General features: G+C 43.2%; 1 protein-coding gene across 1 annotated transcript in view; it reads right to left on the bottom strand.

Moving 5' to 3' along the window:
• The window catches only part of LOC126249378 (uncharacterized), a gene marked incomplete at its 3' end in the record, with an annotated part of 812,647 nt that overhangs the window by 681,690 nt on the left and 103,539 nt on the right, over positions 1-27,418 (bottom strand). The window contains exon 2 of the mRNA XM_049951032.1: positions 282-372. Coding sequence (XP_049806989.1) covers positions 282-372 — 91 coding nt within the window. The remainder of the gene's footprint in view (positions 1-281; positions 373-27,418) is intronic.

Genomic DNA, 27,418 nt, shown 5'->3' with positions numbered 1-27,418 from the left:
TGTCAGCAGCTGACAGATCATGTAGTGTAAACTGGGTTGCTGTCAATTCTCGCAGATTCGTCATCTACCCGTTTGTTCCATATGAAATAATGTATGAACTGATAATAGTAACCTGCGTCATTCTCGTCTTTTAACATTTTTTTAAATCGGCTTTCGTATTACCACCGTGTCAGCTTTCTATGGCTTAATGCGAATTGTTCGAGCAGCGCAGGTTACATCACCAGATGAAGCAGAGTGCATTACCATTACACGAATTTCGTAAAAAGTGATGATGTCCTTACATAATGTGGCGAGCAGCGAGAGGAGCGTAAACAGTGCTATGGCGCTTTTTGTCGTCAGTGTTTGTGGCTGCGGGTCACATTTCGAGTAAACCTGCAAACAAAGCAAACAAAGCTATTGTAGATATATGTGACCGAGATTAGTGTGATAAGCTGTTTGCCAACAGAGCCGCCGCGCGGAGGCGATAGGCCGCCGGAAAGGGAGCGCGTCGCGATCTGTCTACAGTGTAGTCACTAAGGTCTACGCCCGCTTGTTACACACATAAGTCAATCAGTTAAACTATCTTCAGCTAAAGAAAAATTTGACAGTGGTCTGAAGTGCTACACGCTGAAGTTTAAGTCTGCTAAAATTCAATAGGAAAGGCGAGGCTTCTTTCAAACGCCGCGAAGCTAGAATTTGTTACATGTTTCGTAGTGTTTTTGCGGTGTGAGTACAGCTTTTTATGTAATTAAAATGAAAGAGGAAGTAGATGACAGTCTCGAATAACTAAAAGTGCTAAATATCGCACATCTTTCTGAAGCAATCGAAACTCCAAGTACAACTGCACACGGCAACGTTTCCTAAAAATGAACATACTTTCACCTGTATATAATATAAGATGATGTAATTTTACTTGAAGTATGTGCACCAATAACAAATTTCTGGTGTGTAAATGAGTAACAGTAGTTATTAACGCACGAATCTGCAGAATTAGTTTAAAATAGAACATTCCTGTTCTGTTAACTGGATGTAAAGAACCGTTTAAGTGATTCCAGAAAAATAAAAATACTTGGAACATAGAAAGAGCTTTTTTATTTTTTAAATTTTCGGCTTTTGACCTGAAGGCCACAACGCCTTCGGAAATTGTTCTCCCGACTATAATTGCTGCGTATCTTGAATTTCTCACATCTCTCACGCAATATTAGCTGAAAATCCTTCTTTACAAAACGTATTTCTTTGTAATTTATTATAAAAATTTATGTGAGTGGACTCATTTTTATTTTGTTTTTAAATTTAACGATGTCTTCAATCTCTCACTCTGTTTACATGATGAAAAAATTGGTGGAAATAGATGAAAGGTTTGACAGATGTGGTGATTCGTAGATCACCTCACCCCCGACAAGAGATTATCACCCATTTATTAAAAACCAATATATTTACTGTCGCCGCGCTGCGTAGCCGCGCGGTCTAGGTCGCCTTGCTACGATTCACGCGGCTTCCTCAGTTGCAGGTTCGAGTTCGCCCTCGGACATGGGTGTGTGTGTTGTCGTTAGCGTAAGTTAGTTTAAGTAATGTGTAAGCCTAGGGACCGATGACCTCAGCAGTTTGGTCCCATAGAAACTTACCACAAATTTCCAAATTTCCAATTTACTATCGAAGCATAAAAAGTATACGGGAGACAGTCGTTTATTTGACATAACTACACTTCAGCACCCGCATCGTCTCCTGCAAGTACTAATAACATAACGATATGTAAATAAAAAGTCCAATAATGTAATCTAGCCTTGACGTCAGTCGTGAATTGTTTATTACATTTTGAAAGGTTCAGTGATGACACTCTATGAATAGCTGAAAATTTACCATGTACAAATAAACGAGAATTTCGTCTAATATGATGATTACCTGCCCTGTCCATACGCGAACTTTGAAATCTCCTCTAGCCGGCCGAAGTGGCCGTGCGGTTAAAGGCGCTGCGGTCTGGAATCGCAAGACCGCTACGGTCGCAGGTTCGAATCCTGCCTCGGGCATGGATGTTTGTGATGTCCTTAGGTTAGTTAGGTTTAACTAGTTCTATGTTCTAGGGGACTAATGACCTCAGAAGTTGAGTCCCATAGTGCTCAGAGCCATTTGAACCATTTTTTTGAAATCTCCTCAACCCCCGGCCCCCATCCCCAAACGTCATTTCGAACGACGAAAGTAAGTTTACAGATAACCAAAGACAACCCCTATCTAAATAAGGATGCCAAGAACAATTCATCGCTTCATTAGAATGCATTAAACTCGTGTTAGTTCCGTCTGAAGATCACTCATCTCATTCCACAATGCGTTTGTTTTACGGTACTTGGTTTCGCAGTTTTCTGCAGTACAGCAACGACGCCCCGACGGTAGAATGACTTGTACCATGTCATCGTTCATCTCACAAAACGGGCGGCCTGTTTGAGGTCAGAGGGAAACGGTCTCGTAAAACTGCAAACCGACCGTCTCATTGTTCGAGCTGCGCGGCCCGTTGCAGTGAACCCTAGAGCCGAGCGGAGATTAGTGCAGAGTAGGCCTTGGCTTCGGTTAGCATCGACCCGACAGGAGCTGCTGCGAGGACCGCGGGAAGCTCTCCTCACAATTTCTCTCCGTCTTTCCGACACGTAGTGCTAAGTTACACTCCTAAGACGTACCGTTACCGCACATCATAAAGTGGCATAATTTCTTTTAAGGCATGTATTAATTGTAAACAGCGTAGGAAATGGAATTAGAACCCCATCCTACAAAGCACCTTTCCAAACTTAACTTTTTAGATTCGTGCCCAGTACACAGGGTGCTTATGTAACAATGAAATAAACTTCAAGGAATTGCGGAAGGCCAGGCGCTGTGGCCCAGTGGCTTTAGGCGCTCCAGTCCGGAACCGCGCTGCTGCTACGGTTGCAGGTTCGAATCCTGCCTCGGGCATGGATGTGTGTGAAGTCCTTAGGTTAGTTAGGTTTAAGTAGTTCTAAGTCTAGGGGACTGATGACCTCAGATGTTAAGTCCCACAGTGCTTGGAGCCATTTTAACCATTTTTTGAATTGCGGGAAAGAGAAAAATATATCAGAATGAAGAAATGAAATCTGGTCTGTAGGTGACTGAATCGAATGTTACGACGCAGAATGTGATGTAGGATGCCTCCACTAGTGTTCAGACATAATGACCTTTCTAGAGTCTGAGAAGCTCATCAGCAGAAACCAGCACGGTTTTAGGAAACAGCGGTCATGCGTGAATGATATACAACAGGCTCTAGATACCGGCTCCCAGGTTGACGCCGTATTTATCGACTTTCGAAATGCGTTCGACTCAGTCCCGCACTGTCGCTTGCTCCAAAAAATGCGCGCTTACGGTCTATCCGATGACATATGCGGTTGGATAGAAAGTTTTCTAACAGACAGAGAGCAGTATGTCGTCCTGAATGTGGTGACTTCAACAGAAACCAGCGTAGCTTCAGATGTGCCCCAGGGCAGCGTAATAGGTCGGCTGCTTTTTACGATTTACATAAATGATCTGGTTGATAGTATTGACAGCGGCATTACACTGTTCGCCGATGATGCTGTAGTCTATAGGAAAGTAGTATCACACGAAAGTTGAGAACAAGTCAATGAGGATTTGCAGAAAATAAATGCGTGGTGTAATGACTGGTAGTTATCTCTCAATATTAGTAAGTACAACCTACTGCGTATAACAAGGCGAGAATCCCCATTAATGTACGAGTACAAAATAAATGCCCAGTCTTTGAAAGCGGCAACATTCGTCAAGTATCTGGGTGTGACTATTCGAAATGGTCTCAAGTAACGGCAAGGTGAACTCTAGACTGTGGTTTATTGGTAGAAACAACAAAGGAAATTGCTTACAATACGTTAGTTCGTCTAGTTTTATAGCATTGTTCGTCTGTTTGGGACCCTTACCAATTGGGTCTGATTGAAGAGATTGAGAAGGTCCAAAGAAGAGCGGCAAGATTCGTGACTGGTACATTTAGCCATCGCGAGATCGTTACAAATCTCATAGAAAGTTTGAAGTGGGACACACTTGCAGATAGACGACGTGCTAAACGGAAGAGGCTGCTCACTAAATTCCGAAATCCGATCTTCGCCAAGGATGTAGAGCATATATTATTACCACCAACTTTGAAATCGCGCAATGATCATCATTCAAAGATAAGGGAAATTAGAGCTCGTACTGAGGCGTTCAGACAGTCGTTTTATCCTCTCGCGATCAGCGAGTGGAACAGAGGAGGAGAAATATGACTTTGGTGCGAATTGTGCCCTCCGCTAGCTGAGTATATATGTTGATGTAGATATCCCAATCAACGAGTCGTTGTTTTTACGATGTAATAAACTGATTTATTATGTACACAATTGCTAACATTGTAGGTTAGGCAAACGCAACGAACATTGACGGTCAACATCGTGAAGCGTATGGACAGTAGACTCCACTAATGCGCTGCAAATGATGTGACATGGTCAATTCTGAAGTTAAACTGGAACACTGACATCTGTGTTCACAGGTTGAAATATTCGGTATATCAGCCCTAGTTAACAGGCATTAAAACCAATCAAGGAATTTGCAGTCATGATTTTAAAAATGGTTCAAATGGCTCTGAGCACAATGAGACTTAACACGCGAGGTCATCAGTCCCCTAGAACTTAGAACTACTTAAACCTAACGACATCACACACATCCATGCCCGAGGTACGACTCGAACCTGCGACCGTAGCGGTCGCGCGGTTCCAGACTGAAGTGCCTAGAAACGCTCGGCCACAATGGCCGGCCATGATTTTCAACAAGCATATTGATAACTCAGGGAAGATGACAGCTTGTATGGAGCTAATTATCCACGTATGATATCTGTCACACACCATGTTTCCCGTGGTAAGGGAAGCAAAGCAGTACCATAATACAACCGTCAAGGAGAGCAAAAAACTGTACGAACTTCTGACTTGGAAGAAGCAATGCTTGCTCAAACCAGTCCTTCATCATTTGCTCGTAAAAACGTGTCGGACACAGTACTGTGTGTAAAGTAATACGAGAACAGCAGATAACCATTCACAGGAAAAGGTATCTGTAACGGGTGTCGATCTTGAACCTTCGAATATATTTACTCAGTGGGGTATTTAGGTGTGTATGGTCGATCCTTTCTTTCCTATGTATGGACTTCTCTCACATGAACAATCTCTCTCACTGTATGAAAAGTTGAACAATCTTTCCCCATTAAATTGTGCGTATGAAAGGCAATTACACTGACGTGCAGAACAGCACAAACAGAAATTATATTCATGCAGAGGTACATCCAATAGTACTGACGCGTTGTGCTTTATTTATGATACTGACAGGTCGTTCGCCTTGTACGATCTGTTCTGCTTGGAGTTTAGGAATTATTGTCGCTTGCAAAATTATTTTTTTTCTTTTTTTTACACTATGGGACTCAACATCTTAGGTCATAAGTCCCATAGAACTTAGAACTACTTAAACCTAACTAACCTAAGGACATCACACACACCCATGCCCGAGGCAGGATTCGAACCTGCGACCGTAGCAGTCCCGCGGTTCCGGACTGCAGCGCCAGAACCGCTAGACCACCGCGGCCGGCTGCAAAATTATTCACGAATTATATCCTGAGTGGGATATTACGTAGACAACGGACTTCCTCGGCGGAGACTATACGACGTGCTGTTTTCTTTTTCTTTTTACGCAATTGGAACTAGTGGTTAAGAAACATTTTTCCATCGCTTAATCCTTCCGTAATCCCACAAACAGCTTGTTTGAATTTCCAGGCATAGTCACATCAGTCTAAACTTGCATTGCAGAGAGAACTTTTTACTGTACAATATTCTGAGCTCATTTTTCCGTCCCATTCATGGACGGAGCATATTAAAAAGTTTGTTTATTTGATTCTGTGTGTACAGTTACCATTTTATTTCTTTTACCTCACAGTCTCCAAGGAAACGACACGTACAAACTTTATGTATATCCGTAAATTACACTCCGAAAATCGGCCCTTGCAGTTTTCTAGGTAGGTTTCCACGAAGTATTTGACGTCATTCTTTGTGTGTCTACTTGTTGAAGCCATTCAAGCTGTCCTTCTTTGTATATGGTCAGGGTTCCCCGTTAGCCCTACCTGATATGTATCGCGCACATCTGAATTGTGTCACTGATTGTTCCGTTCGTAAACCAAATGCATTTTCCCAATACCCTATGGTCGCTGATTGCTCCGTTCATAAAGCAAATGCCTTTCCCGTTACCCTGTGACCAAATTATTTGTTTTAGGTACAATTCGACCTGTCTGCTCATTTGATTCATGTGCCACCACACTAATCATTTGCAAGTCGTTATTCCCGTTATTCAAGGCTGCAAAGGTTTTAACTTGTCTGAAAATATATCAAAGAGATACAACGCACTGAGAGCTGAACATTCTACGGCTGCCTAAAGTCCCCTTTCTTCCATCACTAGTAATTGAGGAAATAATAGCTCCGGACAAACGTGCAGTATATTAAGTTACTGAGGTATGTCTTGACTGCTTTAGAGATCAATGTGACAGCATATTGCGGTCACATCAAACAGAATACGTGAACTGGTGTGGTCTGCACTTAAAATCTTCAGTGTGTATTAAAGGTCTCAATAAAATAGCGTTAAAACACATTATCATACTTAGGAAATGTTCCAGCGGGAGTTGAGCTGTTAATCCAATAATCGCTTCGAAATATATCTTAGAAAAAAAATACCAATACGGGAATCACTACTGCTTCAGAAGTATGAGCTTGAAAGTTGTCTGTCACAATCACGGCTTCCAGAGATGACTTTCTTTTGCGTATTTTAAATTTCAGACATCCTACAATGATATATTGTGTACTGGGAAATCTATCTCTGAGAGCATGACCGCCTTTGACACGTTAAGTGGGATACCACAGCGGCTAGAGACAGCGTCGTGTGTGTGTGTGTGTGTGTGTGTGTGTGTGTGTGTTTTCTACTTCACAAGGAGGCCTTCTGGCTGAAAGGTAAAATGTAGAGCATTCTTTTCGTTGTGCCTGTCTGTGACTCAGCGTCTCCTCTATATGGTGAGTAGCAATCTATCCTTTTCATAATATCAGAGTTTATGACGTCATATCTCCTAAACAATGTGTCGTACAATGTTATGATTTTGCAGGTCCGTTCAGTGATATTTGTGAATGCTGTCTGCTGAGTGTATCACGAATAAAGTTAGCAGTAAAGAAGTAATACATTAAAACTTCATGCCTGATGCGCTAGTTTTACTGCACGGACAGCGAAAATGTAGTAAGCCATAAACATTTCCCCTTTCATCAATTTGTGGGGAGTGTCAGCGAGAAAACGTTTCGTAAAGGTTTGATATTATTTCTAAAGTTTGTTGCAAATCACTAAGGGCTCTCATTCTCAAATACTGGACGAATAAAGTCTGGGTATTGGAGCGTCGTGGCCAACACATATGTTTCAACGCCGTCCTCGCCCCCTTGATAGGCAGGTGGTTCTTACTCCTCAACGATTCTTTCCAGACTATAAGTGATATGTGTATCAAGACTGATTGAAGTCTGTCGATTGGTTTAGGAGGAGATCTGGAAAATACATGCTTACATACGTACATACACTCATAAGTAATTAAATACATTTTTGTAATACAGCATATATGGATACGAGCACATACATACGCACAAAATACTATTCACACAGAGTCACTACTGCAGCCCGACAATTAATACCGAACTCGATGTTCTTCGCGACACAGGAAATAATCTTTTAACTGGACCCCGACGTGGGTTACAGAAACTGTGATTGGTGAATCAAAGGTAGTATTAGGACACGGCCCCACGGCCGCAGATGCAGAAATCGTGAGAGGTGAGGCGATTGTGTCGAATGTGCTCTGTCATCAAGCAGAGGATTGCTGTAGCGGACACGTGCTCTGGAGTTAATCACCTGTCCCGGAGGTTCTCATCAGAACGGAGATCGGCTGGTCGGGAGCGGGAGGACGTTCTAATAAGCAGTCAGATTACACGCTGCGTCGAGGGAGGAAACGAATCGGCGAGCGGCGGAAGCGAAGAACCGGGGTATTTGTGCCGCCGTGCCGCTGTGGATGTTGGCAGGCGGGCCGGTCGGCGTGCCAACTGTGGAGCCGAGTCACCTTCGTTGACATTTCAGGACCTCACACGCGCACCCCGCCGACGCCGACGCCGACGCCGACGCCGACACCGACGCCGACACGTTTATTACGCTAAGGACGGCGGGGAAGCTGTGGCCACCGATTATACCAACTTCACAAACACAACCCCGCTTTCGCATCTCTGGTTCGCAGTGCGCTTCATACTAGTCACTGAATGAGCTAGTGCAGTGCTAAAGACTTCTGTCGGGGATGAATGAGTTTCCAATCCCCTTCTGGTCATCATCATTTGAATTTCCCGGCGATCGCTCTAAATAATTTCAGTTGAATAATGGGATGGTTCCTTCAATACGCAAGTTCTTGGCCGATTTCCACCCCAGGCCTTGTTCAAATGTGCTAGTGCTCGGTGTCAACTGATCTCGTTATATTCTAAATTCACCTCCTATCTGAGAGTCGTAAACCACTAATCATCATCATCTTGAGTGCCGTATGCTCTAGGCATTCGTGACCCACTCGAGACTCAGGTTTAATGTTTCCACGAAAGTCTATCCAGTGTAAAAGAAGGTTTGACGCCCTATTAACAAAAATGGCTATGAGCACTATGGGACTCAACTCTTTGGTCATAAGTCCCCTAAGAACTACTTAAACCTAACTAACCTAAGGACATCACACACACCCATGCCCGAGGGTCCGCAGCTCGTGGTCGTGCGGTAGCGTTCTCGCTTCCCACGCCCGGGTTCCCGGGTTCGATTCCCGGCGGGGTCAGGGATTTTCTCTACCTCGTGATGGCTGGGTGTTGTGTGATGTCCTTAGGTTAGTTAGGTTTAAGTAGTTCTAAGTTCTAGAGGACTTATGACCATAGATGTTAAGTCCCATAGTGCTCAGAGAGCCATGCCCGAGGCTGGATTCGAAACTGCGACCGTAGCAGTCCCGCGGTTCCGGACTGCAGCGCCAGAACAGCACGGCCATCGCGGCCGGCCCCTATTAACAACAAGGCCATTAAAGAAATCTCAGCAAAGCTTATTTCGAAAGCAGAGAGAAGTAAATTCATCGCGTTTTCTTAAGGGAAACCATCACGGAATTCACTTCACAACCTAAATCTGAATGGTAGTACCACAGTTGGAACGTCCCTCCTCAAATACAAGTCCAGTTCCAGGGAATGTGGAAGGCTTCATGTACAAATCAAGAAAATTGCTATTGCACGAGAATCGATGTGATCTGATTGTTTCGTACTATAATGTTAACATAAACTCCGTCTACAGATTCTGGTTGGTCAATGGGTACCGACCGACCGCCGTGTCATCCTCTCCCAATGGAGTCTTTCTCTGATAATCCATCGAGGACAGTAGGATAACATCCGGGATTGAAGTACATGAATAATGATAATTAAAACCAAGAGCTGTATTGTAATCCAACGTCGTTTATTCAGAACGTGCTACCACTTTCGATGCCGAAAAGCATCATCTTCAGGCCCCAAGCGTAATCTGCTATCAAAGTACGAACCACAGTGACAAAGACAAAAGGAGTCTTCAAATGTCAACGGTACAACATATTCAGCATGTTATGCCACCATGAGCAACCAACAAAGTCGAGCGTAGCAGGACCAAAATCAACTGGATTCCGTAACTTCCAGTAACAAGCCCACCAGCAGACAGACGACACCTGACCATTAGTGATCTTGTTACTGGAAGTTACGGAATTCAGTTGATTTTGGTCCTGCTGAGCTCGACTTCGTTGGTAGCACGTACTCGAATAATATGCTGAATACGTTCTATTGTTTCTATTTGAAGACTCCATTGGTCTTTGTAACTGTGGTTAGTACGGTGCTGGCAGATTACGCTTGACACACTGAAGATGATGATTTTCGGGTCGAAGCTGGTAGCACGTTATGAATAAACGACGTTGGGTTATAATACAGCTGTTGGTTTTAATTACCATTTTTCAGATGGTGTCTTTGGATGTGCTATGGAGGGGCGTAGGGTATGGAGGGGCGTGGAGTATAGGGGGGGGGGGGAGGGAGCACTCCCCGCCGTTGTCAGTTTTCGTGACCTGGCGCCGCTAATAGTCGGTCAGGTAGCTCCTCAGCTGGCATTACGAGGCTGAGTGCACCCCGTTCCAATCTTTCCACCAAGAAAATATTCCTGGCAGTATCGGGAATTGAACCCGCGACTTCCAGGTTGCAGTCAGGCGCGCTGGCTACTCGCTACGGCGATGGACTGATATTATAAGGTACCATAGGTTAAAAACTTGTAAGTAAAATAAGTAAACATTCAGTCACCAGGAAGCTGATATAAATAAAGCAATATTACACTGAAGCGCCAAAGAAACTGGTATAGGTATGCGTATTCAAATACAGAGATATGTGAACAGGTGGAATACGGCGCTGCGGTCGGCAACGCCTATATAAGACAAGTGTCTGGCGCAGTTGTTAGAGCGGTTATTGCTGCTACAATGGCAGGTTATCTAGATTTAAGTGAGTTTGAACGTGGTGTTACAGTCGGCGCACGAGCGATGGGACACAGCATCTCCGAGGTAGCGATGAAGTGGGGATTTACCCGTACGACCATTTCACGAGTGTAACGTATCAGGAATCCAGTAAAACATCAAATCTCCGACATCGCTACGGCCGGAAAAAGATCCAGCAAGGATAGGACCAACGACGACTGAAGAGAATCGTTTAGCGTGACAGAAGAGCAATCCTTCCGCAAACTGCTGCAGGTTTCAATGCTGGGCCATCAACAAGGGTCAGCGTTCAAACCATTCAACGAAACGTCATCGATTTGGGCTTTCGGAGCCGAAGGCCCACTCGTGTACCCTTGATGACTGCGCGACACAAAGCTTTACGCCTCGCCTGGGCCCGACATTGGTCTATAAATGACTGGAAAATATGTTGCATGGTTTGACGAGTATAGTTTCAAATTGTATCGAGCGGATGGAAGTGTATGGGTATGGAGACAGCCTCATGAATCCATGGACCCTGCATGTCAGCAGGGGACTGTTCAAGCTGCTGGAGACTCTTTAATGGTGCAGGGCGTGTGCAGTTGGAGTGATGTGGGACCCCTGATAGTTCTAGATATGACTCTGACAGGTGATATGTACTTAAGCATCCTGTCTGATCACCTGCATCCATTCATGTCCATTGTGCATTCCGACAGACTTGGGAAATTTCAGCAGGACAATGTGACATCCCACACATCCAGAATTTCCACAGATTGGCTCCAGGAACATTCTTCTGAGTTGGAACACTTCCGCTTGCCGCCAAACTTCTCAGACATGAACATTATTGAGTAAATCTGGGATGCCTGGCAACGTGCTGTTCAGAAGAGATTTCCACCCCCTCGTAACCTTACAGATTTATGGACAGCCCTGCAGGATTCATGGTGTCAGTTCCCTCTAGCACTACTTCAGACATTAGTCGAATCCATGCCATATGGTGTTGCGGCACTTCTGCGTGCTCGTGATGGCCCTACACGATATTAGGCAGGTGTACCAGTATCTTTGGCTCTTCAGTGTATATGGGTTATCGTCTTAACTGATGGTATGTAATCTAACTTTATGAGTCTACCATTTACGTATCTAAAGCACCACCAAACATGAAATTCTAGAAACGACCAGTAACAAAGCAGTGAACATTTCAGCTAATAAAATTGCATTTAACTGTATGATTCAAGAAACCACTTTCATGTAAACCAGCATTTACCAATGAGTCCTCAACGGCTGCATCTGTGATGTGACTTCGAACGTAGAGGAAGTTCTGAAGGGGTTCTTTGTAATTGATGCGTCTACAGACGCAATCACTGATGATTCACAACAACTGTCCACTTTGCGCTCCTAATTTTTCTGCAATTGTTGTAATTGGGTAACGAAATTAGTTACAAGGGTTGTTTAAAAAAAGTGTCGAACATATTGCAAGGGACACAGATGAGAACTAAACGATATAAGTATCATGCCTTTCGTGTAAATGGTTATTGGAGCTCGACTGTGTACACCGACATATTTCTGTGTATTCAATAGCTGTTTTCGAATAACATTTCCTTTTGTTCATTAAAATCATCGCTTAAACTTAATTTATTTGAATAAGAAGGTGTAATTAAGGTTTTCTTCTGTTCAACAACGCTGACTCCCATTTCTTCCCGATGCAATAGAATGAGGACCGAAAGGTCTTCTCGTTGACTGAAAGTTATATTTCACCTGATGCCTGGAATATCGCAGTTTCAGTGCAGTTTTTGCATTTCGGTGCACATGTTTGACAAAAGACCGTGTGCGTTTACATAGAGTCTAAAAACTGTACCAGACGCTACGTAAAATATACCTCGTCTATCAGTAAAAAGAGCACAATTTCTGTAAGAACAACAGAAGGCTGTTAAAAATTTATTAACCTCAATAGTGTAGTTTAAATCTGCTTTTGAGAAACTTCTCTTGCCTCTCACGATAAAGAGTAGCCTGTGATGTGATTAAACATGACGGGTTGGTGAAAATTATTCTGATTAGTTAGTGTTCAAGACTTGTTCCTTTACTTTGCCTCTTGCCGGAGCAACAGTTGGACAATAAAAGGCAGTGGCAACAAGGAGTGCAGGAAATACTTCCACGTCTATAAAGCAAGCTACTTAACAAATACTGCGGCGTACTTGTGTCTGGCCTTGCGAAACCTGTGGCATAAAATCTCAATCCTTAACACCAGTTGTCATGAGAAATGTTTAAGTATGCGTTGCATCTGGTGAATGTCTTCGTTTTTTGAAATCTTCCTGCAGAGCAGTTCTCCTGAAATACTCGATGAACCCGAACGCTGTTATAGGAAGCGTTATTTGAAGCGAATTTTCCAGAACCCTCAGATGTAGTTGTTATGAAGATAAACGTTTTATCACTCGACGATAAGGTGCAAATGGAGAATGTCGTGGTGCAACAATAACAAAACTGCAACTGTTGAGGCAATGTATCGGAGGTACAACTACCCGAGTCGGATTTTAATTGGTGCAGGAACTTTATCTGTTTTCAGGCTTAACTGTCATACATCGAGTTGGGACCATAATCTTGGGTGTGGGCGACGTAAGAACTATTGTCCAGCAGAGTTTCCGCGAGTTCCTTGGTCTACTAGTTTGGCTTCGTTTGCCATCTGGAAGCGACGGAAGACTCTAGCTCACCTCAAGCGACCTGAACCGGAAACCATCAGCGACTGAGTGCTAGAGACAGCGTCTGTTAGGCTTGCTTAACAGAAACTTTCCCATGATGTTGTGTATTTTCCCAGTAACACATGAGTTGGAAACAACTTCGTGAGAAGCCCTGACAGGAAGGAGAACTTTCCATGGAGGCTTACTTGCAGAAAAAAGGGGGTGGGGGAGGAGTTGGGGTTATCAATGAAGTTCGTGACTTTCTAGTCATGAGGCCTGATTTTCTGAAAGGCGTGCGCGTTTAAACATTTCGAGAATTGTTGCTTGAAGCTGTCAGAATTCTAGCAGTCGGTCTACAGCCCTTCTGGGTATCGCAGAAGTCGTCTGGAGTGGAGGTACTGTTTGATTATGTTACTAGCGTCTGATGTAGGATGTTTGTGATCAACATAATTATTCTTGCAGTACAGAAAACATGCAAGGATTTTTAAATGCTCTCCGATCGCGGACGTTGATTTCACATCTATTTTTCTTGTGTTTGTAGGCGCGTGTTGTGTGTGGCTAGGGCGTGCGCACGTGGTTTTAGGCAAAGACCTCGTATTAGATCACGAAACTTGCAGCTAGCTGGAAGTATTGTTTGATGAAGGAAATGGACTTGCTAAGACTCAGTTAACGCTATTAAACTGCAATTGTCTCCTTGGAAACTTGATGTATTTTGACTATGGTGTGTCTCTCGGTCAGCGTAGCCTTGAACTGTCACCTTGTTGCGGAGATTTCTGCGGAACTTGGAAGGAACTGGTCTGAAATGGTGTATTAATTGTTGGTGGTGGACGTGTTCAGCACAGTGCTCGGGGTATGGAATCTGTTTGGAAACAGTCAGATTGCAACACGGCATTTATCATTGGTATTAATGATTATTTCAACCTAGCCTCACGGGTCTTAGTGAATCTTACGACCCTTATTAAGAATTGAAATAATCCTTCCGATAAACGTTTCCGTGGTACTTAGTAGTGCAATACATAGCATAATTAACTGGTGCGTCACAAATCGAGACCAGAGCGTAGATTCCTACAGCGACGCGCGTCAGAATGCGAGACGCCTCGGCGACTCGTGGGACGAGACTAAAGAACATTTCAGTGGTTACTGTGTGTTCAGCTTCTCTTTAACTTATTTATTTAGTGTTCCACATATCACTTGAAAGCTGTTTCTTAAAGGTGGAAAGAATCAATTTACACGCTATGAACTTATTTGTATTTAAATACAGCTACATGCTGGACATTTACAGACGAGTTTGCAAAAAATAAAGAATGTATAATTCAGTAATACATATAAGTATATAATTCTTTTGCACCTAATAATGGTTCAAATGGCTCTGAGCACTATGGGACTCAACTGCTGAGGTTATTAGTCCCCTAGAACTTAGAACTAGTTAAACCTAACTAACCTAAGGACATCACAAACATCCATGCCCGAGGCAGGATTCGAACCTGCGACCGTAGCGGTCTTGCGGTTCCAGACTGCAGCGCCTTTAACCGCACGGCCACTTCGGCCGGCGCACCTAATAAGCTACAAACTTTTTCCTAGGGAACAGCAGGAGATTTTCGAGAAAGAACTTTTTCAGTTTACTTTAGAATTAACCTTGGTATCTGTCAGGCATGAAAAAGATAAAATATATTTAGGCTGTTGCTTGTTTCAGGGGAAAAAAGCCTGGTTTCCAATCCAGACTTTCTAATATATGACTCGTAGTTAGACCAGATGAGTAGTGATCGGAACACTTCCTTAAGTAGATCATTGACAAAATAACGCAAAAGCTATGTTTGATCCACAAACGAGCAAGCTGGGATAAAAATGGTTCAAATGACTCTGAGCACTATGGGACTTAACTTCTTAGGTCATTAGTCCCCTAGAACTTAGAACTACTTAAACCTAACTAACCTAAGGACATCACACACATCCATGCCCTAGGCAGGATTCGAACCTGCGACCGTAGCGGTCGCGCAGTTCCAGACTGTAGCGCCTAGATCCGCTCGGCCACTCCGGCCGGCAAGCTGGGATAAAACGAGTCTTCACAGACGGAGGTTTCTTATTTCACTTTGATAAATAAATAAGGATAAAGCCGAAAAAGTATCGTGTTCATTTTCGTCGCTACAGCAGCTATTAATTAACGAGCTGCCTTGCAGTGACCTCCATTGAGAAGCAATCCTTGAGATCACTTGCAGTTACCTGAACCGCTGCCAGGGTAGCATTTACTGTGACTGAGCATGCGATTCATTCCTCATCACTTAGTTTCCACGAACACCTGTTACTAGCTCTGATTTACTTCCGATGCACTCCTGTTATATGTTTACGCCCAACTCATTTGACTTTTTGGCTTTATACGTGCCTAAAATTCCTGCTATTTTTTTTAACGCACGGCCACATCTTTGCTTTAAATTTCCCATTCCTGAATAGAATAATAACTTTCTAATTACTTCCTTTCTTACTGATTTCGGATGTTATTTTCCTTTCTTCGCTCTGTCCATTGCTTCCAAATGTGCCAAATGTGCTAGTATAAATCTATGATTGGTTACACGATTACGAATAATAAACTCTTGAGAATATCGTACTCCTACTCATCATTCATTATCCTGTTAACACACACACTATATATATACTTAAATATTTGTTGTCATCAATTAAGTCTTGTTGAAAATTTTTGCACACAACCGAGCAACTACACCCTGCTCGACGAACTTACGATTCAATTTTAAATTTCCACGCACGTTGGAATGTAAGATTTCGTGAGGTTTACATCACTTCGGAAGATACGCATGTGTACCTCAGATTGCTGTAATCATATGATATATTATACAAGGCACGTTTTTCAATTAATCCGCCAAGAATCAGCAAAGTGAATCGTTACTAAATGTAGCAATCTAGTTGCAGAAAGCGATAGATTCCATAAAACTAATGTGGCGATGGTAAACGTTACGAAGTTACCCCACGGAACCGTAAGTTATATTCCACATAATTCTGATTCTGGCAGTGTTATTTTCACTTATTTGGTATACTTATGGAAAAACTCAATGGTTACCCACTTCACCAATATAAAAAGGCCCATGAAGCTGTCATTTAAATTAACATTAGTCTTACATTATCCGGCTCGTACTACAATGAGGTAGACGAGCAAATACAGCGGCTGCTCTTTTCTAATAGCTGTACACATCTAGTGCTGTAGCTATCTTTCTGTAATATACACATAACTATGTTTGTTTTCTGTCGTGAAACACTGGCTTTGAACTCATAATTTCTACTCCCCCTTACGAATAAACATGTTAGCATGGAATTTATGGTTAAACATTGTTTAGGTAGGTGTAGAAAACGGCTCAAACCTTGTTTAGATAGGCGTAGGAAACGGTTTACAAATTACGCATACCAAAATACAAGTGTGGGTAACTGCTACGTTCTCTAATCAGTGATCTAGTGACTATCTAGCGATAAGTATTGAACTTTCTATCCATCACTACTGCCACCAGTTAGTAAGAGCGCTCAACTGAGGAGCGTTAAGCGTTGATCGTTTGCTTTGCATTCCATACATTCTCACAATGTTTATCATCAAGTCAGTACGTAAAGAAACAAGTGTTTTATCGTTCTTCAGTAATAGTCCACTACGAGAGATACTGGTGCCGTCTTTTGTGTCTACAAGAGTACCATTTTCTCCAGTAATGCGATTCACGTCTGTTGGCTCTAAAAGAGAACGAACATTGTTATCTCAGTAGCAGATACAGTGTACGGGGTGAACATAAACTATTTTCCTTATTACAAAAATTTCTTTCTAAGGCACTATGCTGGATACAGCTATGAGGTTTGTAGCATATGGTAGCTTAACTCATTAAGTTTTTATGGATATACTTCTACGTGAGTTCAAGCAGCATCTGATTTTCTTTTCCTCTCTCCCTCTTGCTACAGGTAACGTAGTTTAGGTATACTGCTGTCACGATGGCGTCTATGTAGGAGAAAGAACAATGTTGTGTGGCTTCATGAAACACGGTCGCCCATTACACTTCAGCCACAGTTCCGAAATGCCTACTGTCGAGACCCACCGGGTGTGAAGAGCATCAACGGATGGTGTGAGAAGTTTAAAGAGGTTGGCAAATGTTGGAGACAAGTAAAAAAGCGGTGAGTGACGGCATCATTGATACCGTGCGCATAGGATTTCAACGCTGTCCGCACAAATCAATGCATCGTGTTTCCAGAAAAACAGGCATACCTCGGAGCACAGAGGTGAAGATTTTTCTTTTTTTTTTTAAGGCTGCATATCGAAGCATACAAAGTGCAATTCCTGCAATCTTTGCAGCCAGGCGATAGGCCCAAACGTGCTGAAGTTTTTAGGAAATCGCTGAGACGAATCTACGCAAACAAAGTGTTTCTTAATAAAGATTTCTTTTTTTCCATGAAGCGACTTTTCACATCACCGGGAAAGTTAACAGGTATAACGTACGGTTCTGGGGTGGGAAAACCCACACATCATGGTGTATCAGATAAGGGACAGCCATAAAATGAATGTATAGCATGACCTAATGCACTACATAATTATCGGACCATTCTTTTTCACTGAGCCTACCATTACGGCAACAGTTTACCTTCAAATGCTTGAATTTTACGTTGCACCTCAGTTACTGGAATTTCAATCACTGCTAGTGTTTGAACAAGATAGTGTTCCAAGGGTGGCGGGGGGGGGGGGGGGGAGGGGCGATGGGAGATTTATTTGTTTGAGACGGATCGATCCGTAGGAACGGTCTAATACCATGGCCGTCACCCCTCGTGACTTTTTTGTGGGGTTACGCTAAGGATAAAGTGTTTAGTTCATCAGTTACTGAAGTGCAAACTCTTACGATACGAATACGAGCTACTGCACAGGCGGTGATGGAAGATGTTAGTTAAGACGTGGAGAGAAATCGGATACCGCCTTTGCTATTTACGGGTAACAAACGGAGCACAAAAAAAAAGAGGCAAGCTACTATTTGCAACAAACCGCATAGCTGTATCTAGCACAGTCCTTTGGAAATAAATATTTGTAATCGGGGAAATAATTTATCTACATCTACATGACTACTCTGCACATCACACATATATGCCTGGCAGAGGGTTACGCTTACCCTGAACACACTTCTGCTTCAGCCAACGGGTATCGGTGTTTCAAACAGACCCTCGACTGTATGTACTGACTTGGGCGCGCACACGAACTGATTCTTCGGGCCTGAAGAGGAAGGACCACGCGGCTACGCATCCTGTGCTGGTGAAAGGCAGCCAGGTGCGTAGCGAGGCGTAGCGATATCGCGATCCTCTGGACAAAGGAGGCCCGCTTTGTATATGGACACCTCAGCTCCCGTAACACGCGTCGGCTCAGGCGGATTGACACCACCGCGGATAAGATAAAAAAGGAAAACGCCGCTTGATTGGCCCGCGGCTCAGGCTTCACGCTATTAGCGAGCTGATTGGAAAAACGCTCGCCGCTTCGCGCTCTACAAAAACGAAAACCAAGCATATTTATTAACACACAGTTAACCAGGTCTGATGCCAGCATGAAGCGCGCGCGTCTTCTCGTGTCTAGTGGCACATACTTTCCCCACTTTCCCATAAAAGAACAGTACGAACCAGGTGCGAGTGATAACTGGAAATCTCGTGGGCACCTAACATCGGGTCATGTCAGTCATGCAAAATAGGTGGGAGGAGAAATATGGAACAGTTTCTGTAGTTTGTAAATACAGATTTGCTGCAAACACACAAAACAAAATCCAGTGTTGGCCAACCAGTGAGTGTTTCGGAGAAATCTTCCGTATTCACATCTGAAAAAGACCATCGAACAGCCAAGTTACGCTTCACCTACAAGTTTCAGAAATAAGTCGGGTATTTGTCAGGAGGGCAGCCAGATAGTCTTTCTTCATTAAGTAAACGTTACGCATCTCCAACGATCTCACGTTCTAGAGGACACACGTATTACTGTTCTGAGTACGTAATCGGTAAAACAGATAATACTGAGAGGCTATAGATTAATTGACTTATTCTTGAATGGATACGTAGCAGAAGAATGGAAATGTCAAACGTTCTAAACGTCAAACCTCACATTTGTCAGGAAAATAAAAAACGTACCTCTTTTCGTACATAACTTATTGTTATCGAAAAGACTGAGAAGGTATTCTGATAAAACATAAATATATTATTTCCCTCATTACTGCAAAAAATAATGAAACAAATTAGAAAATAAGTAATTTATAAGTGCTATACTAGGGAAATGACTGGTTCTAAGAGTCAATAAGAAAGTTTTTATTTCAAGTGTCGTTAACACTGAGGTATTATGTCGTATTAGTGATAATACGAATTCATAAATATAGATTTAATGTTTTTACTAGTAGAACTGGAGGCAACAAAAATCATTTCTCATCTCTTTTAAATTTCTGTATAAGAGAATAACAAAATTAAATTCAAGAAGGAAATATCTCAGCATTGACTTCCTTTTCTTTGACTTCTTGGGATCAGATGTTGCAAAGTTTACTGCAGGACTCTCTGCGCTACTGAGGAAGAAACGGCAACATCGTTAACAGGTGTTTCTGTTTTGCAACTGATAAACATGACAGATCTTTCATATGAGGTACGGCGTAGCATACGTCACTCATGGCCTTTCGCCTTTCGAAGACACAAACATTTTTCCAATCTTCTCTTTCAGAACAATAATTTTTAATAACTCTTTGAGATGGATGACTGTGAGACACTTTGATCATGCTGCATTTGGAGGCCTTACAGGCGTGCGTTGACAACACTGTTTCAGTAGCGTATTTAGAATGAAAGAAGTCAGTTGTATGCGTTGGAAGTGGACGGAAGGGATTCAGAGCTTTAGCTGAGTAAATAATACTAAATAAATCTTGAGGAACAAGGGCCTTGCTTACGTTCCTACATTTCTTTATATTAGCAAAATCACTGTCGTAGCTCAAAAACTGTGTCCGCTGACCAAAAACTTACGGATTTTTTTAAACCATCCAAGGATAATTGGAGGAGACGTAGAGCATGACGCAGGGAACTCTAGGCGGAAACACTGCTTGGCACAAGGATTATGCGCTATCTAGTAATGAATATTTGAAACATTTTCTCCGTGGTTTGATGCTTGGAACAAGTCAAGAGACATGCAACAGAGTACCGAGAACACAACAGTAATGAAAACGCGTTGTGTGGAACAATTCCTCCTAGAACGTTTGACATTTCCACTCTTCTATTATTTAAGCAAAATAACTTCAAAGAAAGATTCTGAGCGGCAGGAGAGGATGCAGTGTTCATTGCTGGTGGAATTGGGAGGGTGGGGGGGGGGCGGAGAACATTTTTTGCTGTCTTCCCCCCCCCCCCCTCCACAGAAAATACACAGCGCGAGTCCAGTGTGGTAACCAGGGCAGTACTTCTTACGCAGCCGGCCGGTGTGGCCGTTCGGTTCTAGGCGCTTCAGTCTGGAAACGCGCGACCGCTACGATCGCAGGTTCGAATCCTGCCTCGGGCATGGATGTGTGTGATGTCCTTATGTTAGTTAGGTTTAAGTAGTTCTAAGTTTTAGGGAACTGATGACCTCAGATGTTAAATCCCATAGTGCTCAGAGCCATTTGAACCATTTGAACTACTTACGCAACCAAATGAAAAATATCCGCTGTTAAACATAGCTTGCAATTCCGAGAACTCTTTGCCATTTTAGGGACTCTTAGTTTTAATGCAGCCAACGGCCTTGTCGCAGTGGTAACACCGGTTCCCGTCGCATCGCCGAAGTTAAGGGCTGTCGTTATTGACTAGCAGTTGGATGGCTAACCGTCCGGGTCTGCCAAGCGCTGTTCGCAAGTGGGGTGCTCTCAGCCCTTGCGAGACCAGTTGAGGAGTTACTTCATTGAGACGTGGCGGCTCTGGTCACGAAAAGTGACGACGGCCGGGAGAACGGTGTGCTGACTACATGCCCTCCATATCCGCATCTAGTGACACCTATGCGCTGTGGATGACACGGTGGTTAGTCGGTACTACTGGGTCTCCCGAGGACTGTTCGGATTTAGTTTATTTAAGTTTAGTTTAATGCTACCTTATTCTCTGAAAGTAACTTGCGAAATGTGGAAATGGGTACCTTTAAAAGTTTAAGCTTTTACTAACATTTGTGTGTGACCTGGGTGGAGGGGGATGATGGAGTAATAGAACTCACGACCCCTCTACACTATCCCTTGCCACACTCACCCTCTTCCCCCTTACACTGGATTCACTCCTGCTGAGAAGAACTACTTTTGGTTCTTAAGTCTATCAGGTAAGTTAGAAAGTGGCGAGACACTGTGAAACGGTTTTCCTTTTTTGCGCGAAATAGAATATAGGAATATGGTAAGAGAAATGTGTGTGGAGGAGGCCTCTGACGGTGGTAGTGAATGGCGGAGCGTGTAAATATAGAAGTGCGGCTACTGCCTCCAGTTCCAGGTTGAGGCGTGTTTAATCAGGCCGGGCCGGCATGTGGCGAGGGCGAGGTATGCGCCCCGCGGAACGGCAGCGGGCCCGCAACCTGTTTCGGCTTTCTCAAAGCGCGGTTTGTGTGCCCACGGTGAGCTGGAACCATTAGCAGCAGATACGAGAACAGTTAGGCCCGCGAGCGCCGCCGCTCCCACACTTATCGCGCTCTGCCCCCTTTACGCAGTTATCTAGGAGGGAACGATATTCTCCGAGTCATAGACGCCGTCCAGCGCACACGCTTCTCTACACGAACAAGTTTGTTTTGCATATATGACTAAAAAAAGAGCTTGGCAACTACACGATGAAATCAGGAAGTGCATATCTTTAGTGTACGACGCACAACCTGACCCAGCTTCGCAGTGGGAGCGGTAAGTGTCTAAGGCCGGACTACTTGTCTGGTGTAGCGTTAATAAATTATATGTACAAACTTTCCTCGGAGTCAGTCTCGCTATTGGTGAATAGCGTTTCAAAATCCCTACACTAGTTCGTACATTAGTCTTCACACAGAGACAGAAAAACGCTGATAAAGCTTCGCTACTCTCTGGAGTTGCGGTGGCTGTGTACTTTATTGCTTTTCCTGCCATACATCGCCTCTTTTGTAGCTGATCATCTCGTACGCCCCATCATTGTCAAGAGATGTCTCTCCAAACGCCATTGAAATATGGAACAGATAACAATACATAACGACACACTCATCATTACTGTAATTATAAATTATAAACAAAAATCATGGAACATGCGTATTTAATTGCACTATCATTTCTGCTACAATTTGGTTTCTTTAAATTGCCAAATAGTCTATGCAAAATTTTCGCAGAGATATCCTGTAATCGGCATCGACTGGTGATGTAGACTCTCGGAATTCCCTCTTTGTGGGTCGTTCCCATTTCATTTCATTGATTGCAGATTTAGATACCTCTTGTCCAGTGTTTTAAAACAGGTCGTACATTTTACAATTTTTCATATGATTTCATAAATTGTCCTTTATTCCAAGCAAATACCTGCACTGTTTTCAGCAACAAAAAATCGAAGTAACAACAACAGATTACAAAGAAAAATAAAGTGATTAACGAAACCAGAAGGTGTTAAGTAAGAACGTTAGTAATTTGTTGAAACTGAAGAAAGTTTGAAAATGACAGAAAATATGGAGTATGAGTTGTAGGGAAAGATAGTGAGCCATGCGCCCACCGCTGATCCGTGTTACTAAGCAAGGAGCCTGCATCTACTGTACAGATTTTACGTGGGTACAGTAACCTGTCACGGCTTGTGTACTAGTTTTCATCATCGTCTATGTTATTGCTTAGGCCAGTTTCGCCATCTTCTTTTGAGGTGCCCGAGGCAGGATTCGAACCTGCGACCGTAGCGGCCGCGCGGTTCCAGACTGTAGCGCCTTTAACCGCTTGGCCACCACGGCCGGCATGTGTGAAATTTACTTTGTCGTTCTGTTATACAGGGTGTTACAAAAAGGTACGGCCAAACTTTCAGGAAACATTCCTCACACACAAAGAAAGAAAATATGTTATGTGGACATGTGTCCGGAAACGCTTACTTTCCATGTTAGAGCTCATTTTAATACTTCTCTTCAAATCAGATTAATCATGGAATGGAAACACACAGCAACAGAACGTACCAGCGTCACTTCAAACACTTTGTTACAGGAAATGTTCAAAATGTCCTCCGTTAGCGAGGATACATGCATCCAACCTCCGTCGCATGGAATCCCTGATGCGCTGATGCAGCCCTGGAGAATGGCGTATTGTATCACAGCCGTCCACAATACGAGCACGAAGAGTCTCTACATTTGGTACCGGCGTTGCGTAGACAAGAGCTTTCAAATGCCCCCATAAATGAAAGTCAAGAGGGTTGAGGTCAGGAGAGCGTGGAGGCCATGGAATTGGTCCGCCTCTACCAATCCATCGATCACCGAATCTGTTGTTGAGAAGCGTACGAACACTTCCACTGAAATGTGCAGGAGCTCCATCGTGCATGAACCATATGTTGTGTCGTACTTGTAAAGGCACATGTTCTAGCAGCACAGGTAGAGTATCCTGTATGAAATCATGATAACGTGCTCCATTGAGCGTAGGTGGAAGAACATGGGGCCCAATCAAGACATCACCAAAAATGCCTGCTCAAACGTTCACAGAAAATCTGTGTTGATGACGTGATTGCACAATTGGGTGCGGATTATCGTCAGCTTACACATGTTGATTGTGAAAAATCTACAATTTGATCACGTTGGAATGAAGCCTCATCCGTAAAGAGAACATTTGCACTGAAATGAGGATTGACACATTGTTGGATGAACCATTCGCAGAAGTGTACCCGTGGAGGGCAATCAGCTGCTGATAGTGCCTGCACACGCTGTACATGGTACGGAAACAACTGGTTCTCCCGTAGCACTCTCCATACAGTGACGTGGTCAACGTTACCTTGTACATCAGCAACTTCTCTGACGCTGACATTCTGCACGAAGAATTGCCTCGTCCATTGCAGGTGTCCTCGTCGTTCTAGGTGTTCCCCAATCGCGAGTCATAGGCTGGAATGTTCCATGCTCCCTAAGACGCCGATCAATTGCTTCGAACGTCTTCTGTCGGGACACCTTCGTTCTGGAAATCTGTCTCGATAAAAACGTACCGCGCCACGGCTATTGCCCCGTGCTAATCCATACATCAAATGGGCATATGCCAACTCCGCATTTGTAAACATTGCACTGACTGCAAATCACGTTCGTGATGAACACTAACCTGTTGATGCTACATACTGATGTGCTTGATGCTAGTAGTGTAGAGCAATGAGTCGCATGTCAACACAAGCACCGAAGTCAACATTACCTTCCTTCAATTGGGCCAACTGGCGGTGAATCGAGGAAGTACAGTACATACTGACGAAACTAAAATGAGCTCTAACATGGAAATTAAGCGTTTCCGGACACATGTCCACATAACATCTTTTGTTTATTTGTGTGTGAGGAATGTTTCCTGAAAGTTTGGCCGTACCTTTTTGTAACAACCTGTATACTGAAAGTGCAGTCTGCCGTACTGTCGACTTCTTTCCATGCTGTTTCGTCTCTAATCGCTTTGTGTAGCCTGCGTCAGACGTGTGCAGCGTATTATGACGTTCTCTGGGAAAGTTCTCTTCCCACAAGCGCATTCTTACCTTTCACCAAGATGCATGTGGTGTAAATGCATTGGGTAACAGCCATGTCGAGTCAGGAAGTGGACCATGGGAATGCTGTCACAGCTTGTTTTCACCTTTGGCGAATTCTTCACGCTTCCAGCCAATCAGAGCAGCCGCGGTCAAGTAGGGTCATGCTGCAGAGAGAGATTGAATTCACAGTCTGTTCTGGACGTCGAGGACAGGTAGTTGGAGCAGTTCGGTGGTAACGGTCACAGTTCTGGAGATTTTTATTTATTTTCAGACAGTAATTAAGACATTTTAGGCATGTGGTATTCGTATTCGTACACTTTGCTACATTTCGCTTGCTGAACCGGTGATGAATTGCAAAAGTTATCTGTTATTTAGGCCCGAGGTGTTACAGACAACTTAATGACACTTTGCTTTTAATAAGTTGGAAGCTGATTAGAGGATAGAGCCGTAATTACTTAATCCGCTGCGCTATGCACAAATTTTTTTAAATTCTTTTCTACACTTTGAATTATTCTATGTCTTACTGGAGAACCATTATAAGAAAAATTATATCTCTGTGATTACTATACATTCTATTGATGTTCGAGTGTACTGCGATTATCACGTGGCTTATGTTCTTGTTTGGTCACAGTGAAGTTAATACAGAGTATCGCTTCAACGTTGCTGCCATTCATTTCTGCTCTCCCATGTCACTTATTTAATTTTCGTACGTAATTATCATGCACGCTTGGCCAACCCAGAATTTCTTGCAAGAGGACTCTCAGAATACTGAGAAACTGTCGGAATCGTATAATGGTCAACTCAGGGAAGGGCAGCACATAAAGTAGGTATTGTTGGTAAAGGGAGCATAGCACCTAGATACAATATGGATGCGTCTTTTCATAATCCAGTATATAACCCCGTTCGTCTCAGTGACGGAATTGCACCAAAGCGACGACAATATTTTGCATCACCCTTAAGGTATATAAAAGCACTGATGAAACTGAAATCAACATCAGAGGGTACGCTGCTACCTCAAGGTGGTTTACAAACAGGCTCGTCCGCTTTGCAGTCCAACACTGCGACCACTGAACCACGACGCCATGACTCTTAAGCTTTTCTCAATGTTGCAGTTGTTAAGCTTGGACCGTTCACTGTTTCTATTTTGCTTTTTTTCATAGTTTAGTATATCTTCCTCCTGTTTTCACGCTTGAACAGCATTCAGTTTTTGACGGGCTATCCACCGGGTCACCGAACCACTAAATGTGAACGGGGTGCGACGTGGAGACTCCCTTGTAAGACGAGCAGACTCCTAAAACATATTTTTTTTCCATAATCCATTGTTAATTAAATGAGATTCCCTTGTAAGACGAGCAGACTCCTAAAAGATATTTTTTCCATAATCCATTGTTAATTAAATGAAGCCTAAAAGTTGCACCAAGCTACACACAAGGTACCTACAAAAACCCGATGACAATTTGCCTAATAATTTTGGAAATTAGCGTGTACAAACAGAGAGAAAGACAAAATTTTTGAAAATGGTCTTATTGTATTCTGTTACATCCCCTAAACCACCAGCAATCAGTTCTTGGCAAATATTTTCGATGAACAAATACGAAGGTTTTACAGTTTTATTGTTAGAACTGATTTGATTTGTTTTTCCTCATTTAAGATGCCTTAATAATAGGAACTCCACTTTAGTAATAACTAGAATAGCTCTTCAGAGGTTCATTAAATGACCGTTTTATTTTGCACTATTTCAATCTGACGCGTTCTAAATATGTGCTAGAATGTTTAGTACGTGGAGACTTCAGAAATCAAGTTACACATGTCGTCCCACGCCAAGATCGTTCCTCAAAAAGAGTAGGGCATTGTGAGAAGAGAGCACATGTTCTGGATTTCTCGCAGACGTAGAGCTGCTGTCGTACAAGTAACACCCGCACCAAAGAGTGGAAGTGAAATGACGCTGCAACTTGAAACGTACTTCAAAGCTGAAGTACACGGGGCGATACGAATCTTGTGGGAAACGCCTAAATTACATATATATATATATTTACCGTGAAATTTTGACGATATGTGAACCAAACGCAATGTCGCTTGTAGCCAAAGTGAAATGATGCCAACAGTTTGACCAAGCCCTCATAGACGTGACTGATGTTGATCGGGAAATAGCCATCGACATTGACCACAGCCGACAATGTCCAGCCAATCGAGGAAGTGATTATCTGCAATCCCTGCTTTTCCGGCGATGAGGACGTTCATAAAGCGGTTCTCGAATGGCACCGTGACCAAGAAGTGGATTTCTATCGTCGAGGAATTGAACGATTGATAGAAAGTTCTGACCGTTGTTTACAGATACTTGGTGACTATGTTGAAAAATAGCGTCACATATCTGCGTCACTTTGAAGTTTGATGCAGCATTCAATAAAAGTTACTTGATCTGCCGTAATAATCTGTAACGTACTTTCTGAAGTCCCGTCATGAGAAACGTAAGTAAGCCAGTGTACAATAGCACTTAAACAGGTAATTCACATTTGATATGGAGATTCGTGGTCACTTTCTGTGCTTTGAAGCTTATTGACTC

Source organism: Schistocerca nitens, chromosome 3 (assembly GCF_023898315.1).
Source record: "Schistocerca nitens isolate TAMUIC-IGC-003100 chromosome 3, iqSchNite1.1, whole genome shotgun sequence".
Taxonomy (NCBI): Eukaryota; Metazoa; Arthropoda; class Insecta; order Orthoptera; family Acrididae; genus Schistocerca; species Schistocerca nitens.
This window is presented reverse-complemented; position numbering and strand designations above follow the sequence as displayed.